The 12659-nt window shown below is 36.2% G+C and overlaps 2 protein-coding genes across 2 annotated transcripts; both read left to right on the forward strand.

The window, feature by feature from the left end:
- The first annotated feature begins 501 nt into the window (after window positions 1-501).
- LOC105720141 (olfactory receptor 51B2) lies at window positions 502-1440 on the forward strand. Its single transcript, XM_012456445.2, has one exon. It carries the CDS (start codon window positions 502-504, stop codon window positions 1438-1440), a length of 939 nt encoding a protein of 312 aa, XP_012311868.2.
- A 10055-nt stretch (window positions 1441-11495) lies between these two features.
- Window positions 11496-12431, forward strand: LOC105720142 (olfactory receptor 51B4). The gene has a single exon (XM_012456446.2). The coding sequence runs from the start codon at window positions 11496-11498 to the stop codon at window positions 12429-12431; it is 936 nt and encodes a 311-aa protein (XP_012311869.2).
- The last annotated feature ends 228 nt before the right edge of the window (window positions 12432-12659 follow it).

Here is a 12659-nt window from a genome sequence, read left to right on the forward strand (position 1 = left end):
ATCCATTGGAAGTGATGGTGATGCATGTTATATTGCATAAACACTGACATTCAAATTCAAAAACTGAGAAAAATTGTATTAACTGAAAAAACTGTCTTTATGATAATTGTGAAATAAAAAATGAAAATAAAACACAATCATTTCCAAAAGGTTAGTGATCACAGCAAGAAAACAACTAAGCCAGATTATTATCCATTTGTGTATATTTATCTTATTTGTTTTTGTTATCACTGTTTTTGCAAATATTTATAAGTAACCTCAAAATAGTTGGGGATAACATACTTAAAATTAATGAAAAATCTTTTAATTTGAGAAAAATTGAACAATTTACTCTGTATTTTCTCTAATTAGGAAAATACCATAGTCTCTACATGACTATTCTTCTTCAAGAAATAGTTGCGGAGTCAAATTTATCACACCAATTAACTATCCCCACGCAGGAAGATTGGGGGCTCCTGGTTTCGAGGTTTCAAGAAATTGATCTTGACCTGTGGACACATGATGTGGCCAAATATTACTGCAGCCCCTTTTTTGCTGACTGGCTTTCCAGGGCTGGAGGCAGCTCATCACTGGATCTCCATCCCCTTCTTTGTCATTTATGTGTGCATCCTTCTGGGCAATGGCATGCTCCTCTACCTCATCAAGCATGACCACAGTCTTCATGAACCCATGTACTACTTCCTCACCATGCTGGCAGGCACAGACCTCATGGTGACATTAACCACGATGCCTACTGTAATGGGTGTTCTATGGGTGAATCACAGGGAGATTAGTAGTGTGGGCTGCTTCCTGCAGGCCTACTTTATTCACTCCCTTTCTGTTGTGGAATCAGGTTCCCTCCTGACAATGGCATATGATCGTTTCATTGCCATCTGCAATCCTTTGAGATATGCTTCTATTCTCACCAATACTAGAGTTATAGCATTAGGAGTGGGAGTGTTTCTAAGGGGTTTTGTATCCATCCTGCCTGTAATCTTGCGTCTTTTTTCATTTTCATATTGCAAATCTCATGTTGTCACACGTGCTTTCTGCCTTCACCAAGAAATCATGAGACTGGCTTGTGCTGATATAACTTTCAATAGAATTTACCCTGTAATTTTGATCTCTTTAACAATTTTCCTAGACTCTCTGATCATTCTCTTCTCCTATATTCTGATTCTTAAGACTGTTATAGGCATTGCCTCCAGTGAAGAGAGAGCCAAAGCCCTCAATACTTGTATCTCCCACATTAGTTGTGTTCTTATTTTCTATGTTACCGTGATGGGTTTGACATTCATCTACAGATTTGGAAGGAATGTGCCAGAGGTTGTCCACATTATCATGAGTTATATCTACTTCCTCTTTCCTCCTTTAATGAATCCTATCATCTATAGCATCAAGACAAAACAAATACAATGTGGTATTATCCGCCTTTTATTGAAACATAAGTTTAGTAGTTAAACTGGGGTCTGGAGAATCAGACACAGATACAAAAATGAAGACGGAATGAAAAACTAAAGCCTGGACTTTTTTCTTAGCCAAGAGCAAGAATATATTGGAAGACAATGTTTCACTCAGAAGGGCTTAAGGACTTTACCATAGAGTTGAGGCATAGCCTAGGAGATGCCTGGTGACAGAATACTGAGTAGACTACATGGAACTGAAAAACTCCATATTTAAATTCCTCTTTCCAATGCACCTGAAATTAACCACCTCGGTGAAATTTGAAAAAAAGACAGAACATATAATCTCTTTGAAAAACTTTTGCATCAGTGTGCACACTTGTGCATACGTGTTTATATGTTTGCATAGGCTAGTGCACCCACGTGTAAAAAAGTTTTGATCATCATTCTCTAGAAATAAATTCTTAAAATTTGCATTATTCTCATGGCAAATATAGTGCAAAGCAATTAACATTTTAAATTTACTTTTAAATAAGTAAGTGTTGGTTATCTTTTAAATGTCCTCTACCCTGAGTTAGAGTACTTTCTAGGGCCATGATTTGCATTTAATATTTTTAATACAGTCATAAATCACTTACAGAGTGTTTCAATAAGACCTTTTAAATTTTCAATACATTTATTACAGTATGTCTGGATTTTTAAAAAATATATCTCTTTACCTTATTCTTCTATAAATATTCTTTTGCCCAAACAAAATCTTAGAAGGAAAAACCTAGACAAGCTTCTTGCCAGCTTACAAAAAGGAAGAAGTGAGTTTGTAAGAGTATGTTTGCTCCTCAGATGATTTTAACGTACTTTTTTCCATAGATCTTTGAGGAGGCTCATATAAAATTGAAAATAATCTATGCTTGATTCTTTCTTTCAGGTGAAACTGTTGAATCAACCATCCTATTCTATTTATTAAAATCAAATAAATGGTCTTTAAGATTTAAGATACTTTATACTAGTATGTACATGTATAATTGTGTTTGCATGTGTGTGTGGACACCTGCACGTGTGGAATAAATCAATATTTTATCTTAGATATAATTTCTAACCTCAAACTCTTGTTTTTAAACCTTTAACAATAAATTTAATGAATTGTAATACATTTATTGTATTATTTTTATAGTGGTATTATATATAATTTGACACTATAGCCTTTTTACATTGTATAATTCAGTGGCACACATTACATTTGCCATGTTGTGCAGTCACCACCCCTATTTCTAAAATTTTGTATTACACCAAACAAAAACTCTGTATTGATTTATCAGTTACTCCCCAATCCATGTTTCTCCTACACTCTGGTAACTTCTAATCTACTTTTTGTCTCTATGAATTTGCTTATTCTAGGTAGTTTGTGTAAGTGAAATAACACAATGTTTGTTCTTTTGAGCGTGACTTATTGCTCTTAGGATAGTTCGGAAGGTTTATCCATGTTGTAGCATGTGTCAGACCTACTTTTCATAGATCAATAATATTCTATCCTATATATACAACATTTTGTTTATATATCCATGTTGATAAACACTTGTGTTCTTTCTATTTCTTGCCTACTGTGAATAATGCTGCAATAAACATTGACTTAAAAGTGTCTGTTTGAGTCCTTGTTTTCAATTCTTTTGGATTTATACCTAGGAATGGATTTGCTAGATCATATGACAATTTTATGTTCAACTTTTTGAAAAATCTGTTTCCCACAGCTGTTGCCATATTTCACATTCTCACCAGCAATGCACGAGGGTTCAGATTTCCCCCCGTACTCACCAACACTTGTTATTTTCCATTATTTTGATTGCAGCCATCTTAGAAGGTGTGTAGTAGTGTGTCACTGTGGCTTTAATTTGCTTTTCTCTATTGACTGAGAATCTTAAACTTCTTTTAATGTGCTCATTGACCATTTGTATGTCTTCATTGGAGAAATGTATACTGACTTGTTTTGAAATTAGTCTTTGCAGATGTTCTTTCAGATATTCCTCTAGTCTGAGTTGGGAGACTCCTTGAACCTTTAAATTGCGTTTCATGTTTTCCTAATAAAAAGTCTTAAATCCCTCACAATGGATAATTTCTTATACTAGTTAGTGAATTATTGATGACTTCCCTTCAATACACCCCAGATTCTACCTAAATATACCTGTCTACCTCCTCCCACTCTGAATATTCTGCTTTTCAAAGAATAATCCTTCAAATATTCCATGGAAGAAGAAAACGTTCTTCCTTCTGGAGGAAGGAAGTTTTCAGTTATAATTGCTTAAATAAATGTTTCACTCAACTAGAGATTTTATGGTAGTGCAACACAGAGAAAAGATAATACAATCCTCCCAGACCTAAAAATGTATGGCATCCACATTTTACAGGTACATTTTCAGGAAGAAAGATCAGAGCTGGTGATTTGTTTGCAACAAATCTTTGCTCTGGACTTCACTGAGTAAAGTTTAATATTGGGAAGACAGAAAAATGTGGAGAGAAATGAGATGTAATCTATGGAATGCTTAAAAAATAGGTGTAGGAGCAAGTTTTCTTTATGTCCTTGTTAAAACTTTTTCATATTGATTCAAATGTAAAACCAATTATTTATTCACACATTTTATATGCTGTTGAGTACAATGTTTAAGCTATAGATGGTGAGTATAGACAAAATCTTAAAATCCGGTTATCCCCCAAAGACTTCCTCTGTTTCTCATAATGTGCCCAGTAAGTTCCTAAGGTTTATTACTGTGTTAGTAGAAAATTTCAATCCAGATCATTTCCATCTTGATTTGCTGACCTGGGTGCAGGTTCTTATGGCAGAGGAAAGACTGTCTTTGTAAGTTATTTTGGAAGAATAGAAACTGTGAAAAATGTATGGTTTCTTTGGTGCTCATGGGATATTTTTATACTGTATGCTACTCCAATATCTAAATTATATATCTAGGCTCCTCTTTTACAGCTTTATGTTAGGTGGAAGGGACTTTAGCTAAGTTGGCTAAGGCCCTTAAAATTAACACTCATTTGTTTTTCTCATGCTTTGTGAGAAAGATCCCATCTTTCTGCCATGTGACTTCAAGTTATAGTTTTTTTCAATAACCTGTAATTTATGTCCGAGAAGAAAGGGAGATTTAATCTATCTTCAGTGATGACCAGTATCACTGAACGGTTATCTGGGCCTGTTGCGGATTGTGAATATGACAATATTTGAATACCTCTGAAGAGGTATGAGAGACGGACACTCACTTTTGAATATGCAGGGTTGTTTCCATGATGGAGGAAACAGATTGGAGGAATATAGATTTGTGGGTGAAGTTGTCCCAAACTTTGGCTTGGAAGTTGAGTGCCGAGCTCCATGTGCTACCCTTGATGCTAAAGGAGAACTTTTCCAAAATGACTTTGGGGAAATACAATTTCGTATCATTTTGTTTAGTTGACACTAATTTTTACTCAGCAGGGTCCCAAAGTGCAAGTGGTCTATATTATCAACTCCTTTATACATATTTAGACACTTCCCAGGTATCAAGTCATTCATTACCAGGAGTACTAGGTTAGTTGTTTCATCTTCCATAACCTCATTAGATTGACTGACTGTAACTTCTTTCAACATAATCTTCAGAGAACAAGCTTTTCTGCATACCTTCAACACACTAAAATGTCTCCTTTCAGTCTTGTCCCTGGACTATTAGGCGTAATTGTCTTGCATAGATATGACATGGTACACAGTGATTTCAATTATGACTTTCTTTCTCTTTCTATATGGTAACATAACTGATACAACGTAAAGAAGAAAAAATGAAATATAATGTCTGATATATTATTGTTGGTGTATAGTTCTTTTTTGAGAATAAGAGTCTCTTTTCATGCATTGGTCTAGCTAGTTAGTAGTATAGTTAGATCACAGGAAAAGGTAGATTTCGTGTATTTAGACATCAACACAACATTTTCAAAGTAGTCTTTTCATTGATGAGAGAATATAAGTTCCATAAATGCTTAAGACATCTTACCTTGAGACTCACTCGCAGCCAAAGTACTAAGAAAGAAAAAGACACATAAGTGTCTCTTCTCATATGGTCACAGCTACTTGGAAGGCTGAGGTGGAAAAATTGCTTGAGCGTAAAAGTTTGAGGCTGCAGTAAACTATGATCTCACCACTGTACCCATCCTGGGTGACAGAGTGAGATGTTGTCTCAAAAAAAAGGAAAGAAGACAGAAGGAAAGAAAGAGAGAAAGGAAGGAAGGAAAGAAAAAGGGAGTGAGGAAAGAAAGAGAAAGAAAAGAAAGGAAAGAAAGAAGAAAGAAAGAAAGAAGGGAGGGAGGGTGGGAGGAAGGAAGGGAGAAAAAAAAAGAAAGAAAAGGAAGGAAGAAGGAAAGGAAGAAAAAAAGAAACTTTAAAAAGTCTTCTTGATGTTATGGATTTTTCTCTGTATTATGATTGATATAAAAACTGGAGACATGAAAGTACTAAGCAACAAAGAAAATGATTTAGCATTTTTTGGCATGCTAGAACTTGTAATTTTATTACAAACAAATGTAAAGGTTGTAAAGGTCTTCAATTTGGTTACAAAACCAATGTCTTGGTTACATGAACACCATTCATTTACTTAACTAGTACTTACTGAGCAACCACTATATCTTAAGCTTCATGTTAAGCACTGAAAATATCACTTGTTAAACTCTTTCAGAAGTTTTGTTTACTGTGAGTGCAATGAGAATTGACTTTATGATACGGTTATTTAAAAAGCTGTCATGTCTTAGCTACAAGTCTAGATTCAACAGCCTCTGCAAAATGAATTCTGGAATGCATGACCTAAAATCACATTTTGGCAAAATCTTACCTGAACATATGAGAGAATATTTAGATTTTTCCCCTACGTATAAACAGGTGATAGTTAACAGAGTGTAACTTGCTGCAAGTGTCACGTGTATTATGTAAAATATACATTTTTTCACGGTCTTAAATCTGAAAGACTAAATTTGACATGTATCTTGAGATAAGAGTTTAGGGTAGAGTTGTGGATCTGCACAACCTTAGACTGCTTAAACAGAAACTCGGCACATGATCCAACTGCAGAAGTGATTTCAGAATGGGACTAATATGACACACCCAGATTATTACGTTCAATAAGGTGGAGCATCATAGGAAATAAATCAGGATTAGGAATAATTACATGATAAACATTTAAAAGATTGCTGCTATTGTTCACCCGTCAGGAAAGGAGTCTGAGGATTTTTAATGCAGATATGTTTATACATCTAGAAAAAAATTATGTGTGAATGTAATGGCTAATATATGATTGTGTTTATTCTGGAGATCGGATCTAAATATAAGGAGTAGATATTATATTTTTCAGAGAATTCTATTTCTCTCTGTGTGAATACACACACACACACATGCATACATGTATTGATAGTAAATATCATATATTTATGCTAAATAATTAAATGAAACATACACATATATATATGAATGAGTTAACTCATTGTAGGGTAGTGAGGTTTGAATCAATAGAAAGAATAAATAAATGTCTGATGAATAACCATCAAGACAAAATGGTTAGGTGGTGGCTCAAGGATTTTGTAAAACGTTGGATTAGAGAATATAATACACAGTTTGAAAAGGGGCAATGTTCTTCAAATGTTAACATTTACAAAGACAAAGTGACTGATCTTCCCCCTCTAAGGTCAATGGAACACTTGAGAGTGACTCATTTAGTTCATGCCTCATCTGATGTTAGAGACACAACTCCTCTTAGAGACTGTCCTTCCAAAGAAGAAATAAAAGCCATGAGGACCAATTTCAATGGCCCAGATCTTCCAGGTGAAGGACGAAAAATAATTATTTGTACACTATTCCCAAATATCCTATGTGGAAATGAGCTAGAATTACCCCTTGGGAGTTGTTTCTTTAACAAATATATCTCTCATCAGAATTCTGAAAAAGAATTTCTGTATCTGAGGATACAGAAAACAACCAATATTCAGGTCATGCTCAGAAACCACGAAGAGAAAACTGTGGCTCAAGTAAGGCAAGTCAAGGATTCCAATGCAGCAAGGAAGTTTAACCATTTCCATTTGATGGACATTGGTTGAGAATATGAGCTTGGGTTCTGGGTTAGATAAACAGGTGTTTGAATTCCTTTATGACACGTATGAGTTGTGTGATCTTAAGCTAATTCCTTAACTTGTATAAGGCTCAATTTTCTCACCATAACAATATAAATAAAATAATATACTGTCTTCACTTTCTTGTTTTTTATTCACTTTTTTTTCTTTCTCTTTTTTTTTAAACAGATTTTTCTCTGTTGCCTATGCTGGAGTGCAGTAGTGTGATCTTGGCTCTCTGCAACCTCCTCCTCCAGGGTTCAAAGGATTCTCATGCCTCAGCCTCCGGAGTATCTGGGATTACAGTCATGTGCCACCATAGCCGGCTTATTTTTGTAATTTTTAGCAGAGATGGTGTTTTGCCATGTTGGTCTGTCTGGTCTCAAACTCCTGGGCTCAAGTGATCCGCCCTTCTCAACCTCACAAAGTGCTGGGATTACAAGCATGAGCCACCATGCCCAGCTGTTTTTTATTCACTTTTAATCTCACAGTCATTAGATGTTTATTTCTGCCGTTATATTGAAATTGTCAATATTACCAAAGACCTAGTTGTCCAAAACAATGAACATTCTCTATCTTTATCTTAGTTGATAATTCTGTATTTTTCAATATTAAACTACCATAAGTATCCACATCTATAAACGTCCCTTTTCATTGTTTTTTTTAAGTACAGATCAACTTTGCTACCCTCTTATATCTCTGCCTACTTAGGGGTCTATCTCCTTTGAGATCTTCTTTATTTTTACTGAGAGTAAAGTTTTTCCTAGGTTCCCAGTGTTTCCCTCCAAACCTCTTCCATTTTTTTTTTTTTCCTGAGACGGAGTCTTGCTCTGTTACCCAGGCTGATGTGCAGTGGTTCAATCTCGATTCACGGCAACCTCCTCCCGCTGGGTTTTTTAAACCAATTCTCCTGCCTCTGCCTTTGGAGTATCTGGAAAAACAGGCACTTGCCACCACACTTGGTTAACTTTTGTATTTTTAGTAGAGACAGGGTTTCACCATGTTGGCTAGGCTGGTCTCGAACTGCTGACCTCATGATCCGCCTGCCTTGGCCTCCCAAAGTGCTGAGATTACAGGTGGGAACCACCGCGCCCAGCCACCTCTTCCATTTTAATTTATACTTCAGGTAAGATATAAAAAACTCACTTAAAAGTTGAGATTTTTCAGAAAGTTTGTCTTCATCCTATGACTTCCCATCGTCAGTTAACTTTAAATGTTTATTTCGATATCTTTATTAATTTCTTCTATAGGAACCCAATTTTGGGGCAATATGTGGAGATGAAAAAGTGAATTCAGGGGACACTGATTGTACAGGGTGCTTATGGATTATCTGGAACTAAACGGAAGCCTTTTTCTTTTTTTTTTAACATGATCTTAATATTCTCTTTTCTCCTTCTCATTTTAGTTTATGTCTTTATAAATGGTTTCCTGAGCAGTTCCTAATCCTCTCGTCAGCATGGCAAGCTGAAGAAGCTCTGGATAATGGATCCATGTTAATCTCAGAAACTCTTGAGGACTCTGGGATAGTTGCTTCCAAAGAATCAGTGCAAAGGCATTCAGAAAGGGGCAAGAGAGTAGTGAGCTTCGGTCATGTTTGCATCCCTCATGGGGCCTCTATGCTTGCCTGAGAGTGATAAATTCCACCAAAGTTATGACTGTCACAATTGTCATGTATCACATTCTAGGAGATTCCCTAAACTATTAGGGAAACTATTCTCCCTGGAATATTTGGGTATGTGGACAGTTTCTGGTACCACCAAATTTGCCACAATTAAATGCCAGCATAGCTGCTGCTAGAGCCTGCAGATATTAAATAGTGGGCTATCTTTAGGTCAATAAAAATATACTTATAAATTGTATTAACTATTTTCCAAGTAATTACCACACAGTTTTAGTATAACCCTGTGCATCTGAATGTCCAAAACTTAGCTAAGATTTTGAAAACACGACTATAGTTTAAGAATAATTAGGTCTTCTCCTGCTTGCTCAATCTGGGCCACTTTCTGGGTGATCATAGATTCAGATAATTGGTTAGCTTTTATCCTGTACAACAAATTTTGGCATTTGTCCATTCTCTTGTAAGGCAATGTTGGAAAGTTAAGGGGACTTATAATGATATACACATCACTCCTGTGGAGTAGATGAGTTTTGCCAAGTTGAGCACCACACAGGTCATAATTCATGGCTCAAGTTAGCAGTGTTTTTAGTATCCATATGAATATAGTATCTGCTACTTCAATGCCTAGACTGACATTTTTGTTACAGCAGTGTCCCATGAAGTAGCAGCCACTTCCAAAGTCCTTTCACTTTTCCTCTATCCATCCCTCTCCACAAATAATTGCTTATATTAGAGATGTTACTATGTGCCAAAATTCTGAAACATATAATTATTATTGTTTCTATAGGTTTTTATAAAATAAAAAAGGTGCAAAGATTGTTATCACTTCATTTTTACTGAATTACCATTCAAAGGTGTCAGTAGTAATATTTATAATATAAAATGATATTCTAAAAGATTCTGGACGCATATAGAATCAATTGAATTTGGGAGAAACTGATGTTTCCCTTGTAGTTTTCTTTGTTTTGTAATAAACCGGCTACAAAATTTCTTGGTAACATGACAACAAAAATCTTGATTTTGTAAAAGTGTAATTATAAATAGGCTGTATTTCAAAGTTCCCTATGAAGATCCTTATGAATTTTTCTCAGTAGGAGCCTTATAGATTCATAATGATTAGAGGGTCTATAAGATTGTCTCCATCAGCAACGTAGTTGCCATATTTTCTCTCTGAGAGTGTTTATCTTTTCCCTAAATCTGGTTGTGTGAAGTTTATTAACTCAATTACCAACTTCCGATGTTATTATTGCCCTTCAGACCAACGTATTTACAAATTTATGACTCTAATAAGTATTAACATTTTGTGGACGTCCTCATTATAGAGGTCTGTCCTTAAAATATTTCTGTTATGAGCTTCCAATGTGAGTCTCCTCCTATTTTCATGTTTGTCTCTAATGTGTCAAAACTCAGACTTTTTGACTGTTTGTAGCACAGAGAACTTGGTGAGTCCCAAGTCCACTGAGGACTTTCTAAAATGAGTTTGCAAACTTTACCCACTTGTTCAGGTTTTCAGATTTCTGTGGAAACTCACATGAGATGAATTATTTTCTTTCAATTTATTTTATTTTATTTTTTTAAAGAGACAGAATCTGATTCTGTCACCCAAGCTGAAGAGTAGTGCTGCAATCATAGCTCTCTGCAGCTTCACAGTCCTGGGCTCAGGTGATCCTTCTGCCTCAGTCTCTTTAGTGGCTTGGGTTACAAGTGTGTGCCACCATGCCAACCTAATTCCTTCCTTCCTTCCTTCCTTCCCTCCCTCCTTCCTTCCTTCTTTTTTTTTTTTGAGGCAGGATCTTGCTATGTTGCCCAGGCTGAGTTCTCTTCTTATTCACAGTCCACTTGAGACAGCAATATTGATTACAATATTTCTCAGTAATTTCATGGTGATGGGCTCATTTCTATTGAATAAGCATTTTCCTCAGTGGTTAACCCTAAAAACAGCTGTCCCATTAATTCCAAGAGAAAAAATTTGACCTGACTCAAATTAGATAGAAACACAGTAAGGGCTCGTATGATAAATAATAGAAGAAGGAATAAAAGAGTGAAGAGAATAAAAGGGAACAAAGGAGTCCCATTTGGGACCAAGATTCAGGGCTAGGAACTCAGACATATGATGTGTGATTGAAAAAAAAAAATCGTGTGCTTCATAGTGAATTAGAATAATTATTCTGACTATGATTACTGTTATTTGTTATTGTAGGAAAAGGCCTTGTGAATACAGGCTTACAATTAATTTTGAGACAATTCACAAAATATTTAAGTTTTGATGTGAAAAATGACCTGATGATGTGTTAAAAGAAGACTGTGAGAGAAAGAAAGAATACTGCATATTTCGAGGTCATCACCCCTAAAGTAGACCTCCTCCATCTGCAAAACCTACCATGTTGTCTAACAACAGTGCTGCCCTCTTCTTGCTGACTGGCTTCCTGGGCTCAGAGACAATTCACCGTTGGATCTCTATTCCCTTCTTTGTCATCTACTTCTCCATCCTTTTTGGGAATGGCACACTTCTTGTCCTCATTTGGAATGACCACAGCCTTCATGAGCCAATGTACTACTTCCTGGCTATGCTGGTGGGCACGGACCTTGGGATGACACTCACTACAATGCCCACAGTCCTGGGTGTCCTGCTGCTAGACCAGAGGGAGATTGCACAGGCTGCCTGTTTCACTCAGTCCTTCCTCATTCATTCACTGGCAATTGTAGAATCGGGTGTTTTGCTTGCCATGGCCTATGACCGTTTCATTGCCATCTGCACACCACTGAGGTACAGCTCTACTCTTACCAATTCACAAGTGATGAATGTAGGACTAGGGGTTGTGATGAGAGGCTTTGTGTCCATTGTGCCCCTAATTCTTTCACTCTACTGCTACCCATATTGTCATTCCCGTGTTCTCTTGCACACATTTTGCCTCCACCAAGATGTCATGAAACTCGCCTGTGCTGATACTACATTTAATCGCTTTTACCCAGTTATTCTGGTTGCTTTGACATTCTTTCTAGATGCTCTGATCATTTTCTTTTCTTATGTTCTAATCGTTAAAGCAGTTATAGGCATTGCCTCCAGAGGGGAACAAACCAAAGCTCTCGGCACTTGTGTCTCTCATATTAGCTGTGTCCTGGTGTTTTACATCACTGTGATCAGCCTGACCTTCATTCACAGGTTTGGAAAACATGCACCACATGTGGCTCACATAACCATGACCTGCGTCCACTTTCTCTTCCCTCCCTTCATGAACCCCGTTATTTACAGCATCAAGACCAAGCGGATTCAAGGAAGCATTATTCATCTGTTTTCAGGACACAGAAGGGCCTGACGCTTCCTTCCAGAATTTTGTGAGCTTCATGATTTCTGGGACTTTTTTATAATTGAAGGAGACCTCAGACTTATACCTAATATCTCTTGTATCAGTGTTAGATAGGTTTTAATTATTATGTAAAGTGAAAAGCTACATTGAACCATAATGCAATGAATGTATTCATCTAATTGATCTTTTAATATGCAGATAGTTATAAATACATTCATATATAGATATAAAGCTGTA

This window comes from Aotus nancymaae, unplaced genomic scaffold (genome assembly GCF_030222135.1).
Source record: "Aotus nancymaae isolate 86718 unplaced genomic scaffold, 86718_ANA_hifiasm-v0.15.2.pri h1tg000059l, whole genome shotgun sequence".
Classification (NCBI taxonomy): domain Eukaryota; kingdom Metazoa; phylum Chordata; class Mammalia; order Primates; family Aotidae; genus Aotus; species Aotus nancymaae.

Excerpts from the sequence above, each read along its gene's own strand:
- LOC105720141 (XM_012456445.2), top strand. The coding sequence starts at position 502 with ATGTGGCCAAATATTACTGCAGCCCCTTTTTTGCTGACTGGCTTTCCA.
- LOC105720142 (XM_012456446.2), top strand. The coding sequence starts at position 11,496 with ATGTTGTCTAACAACAGTGCTGCCCTCTTCTTGCTGACTGGCTTCCTG.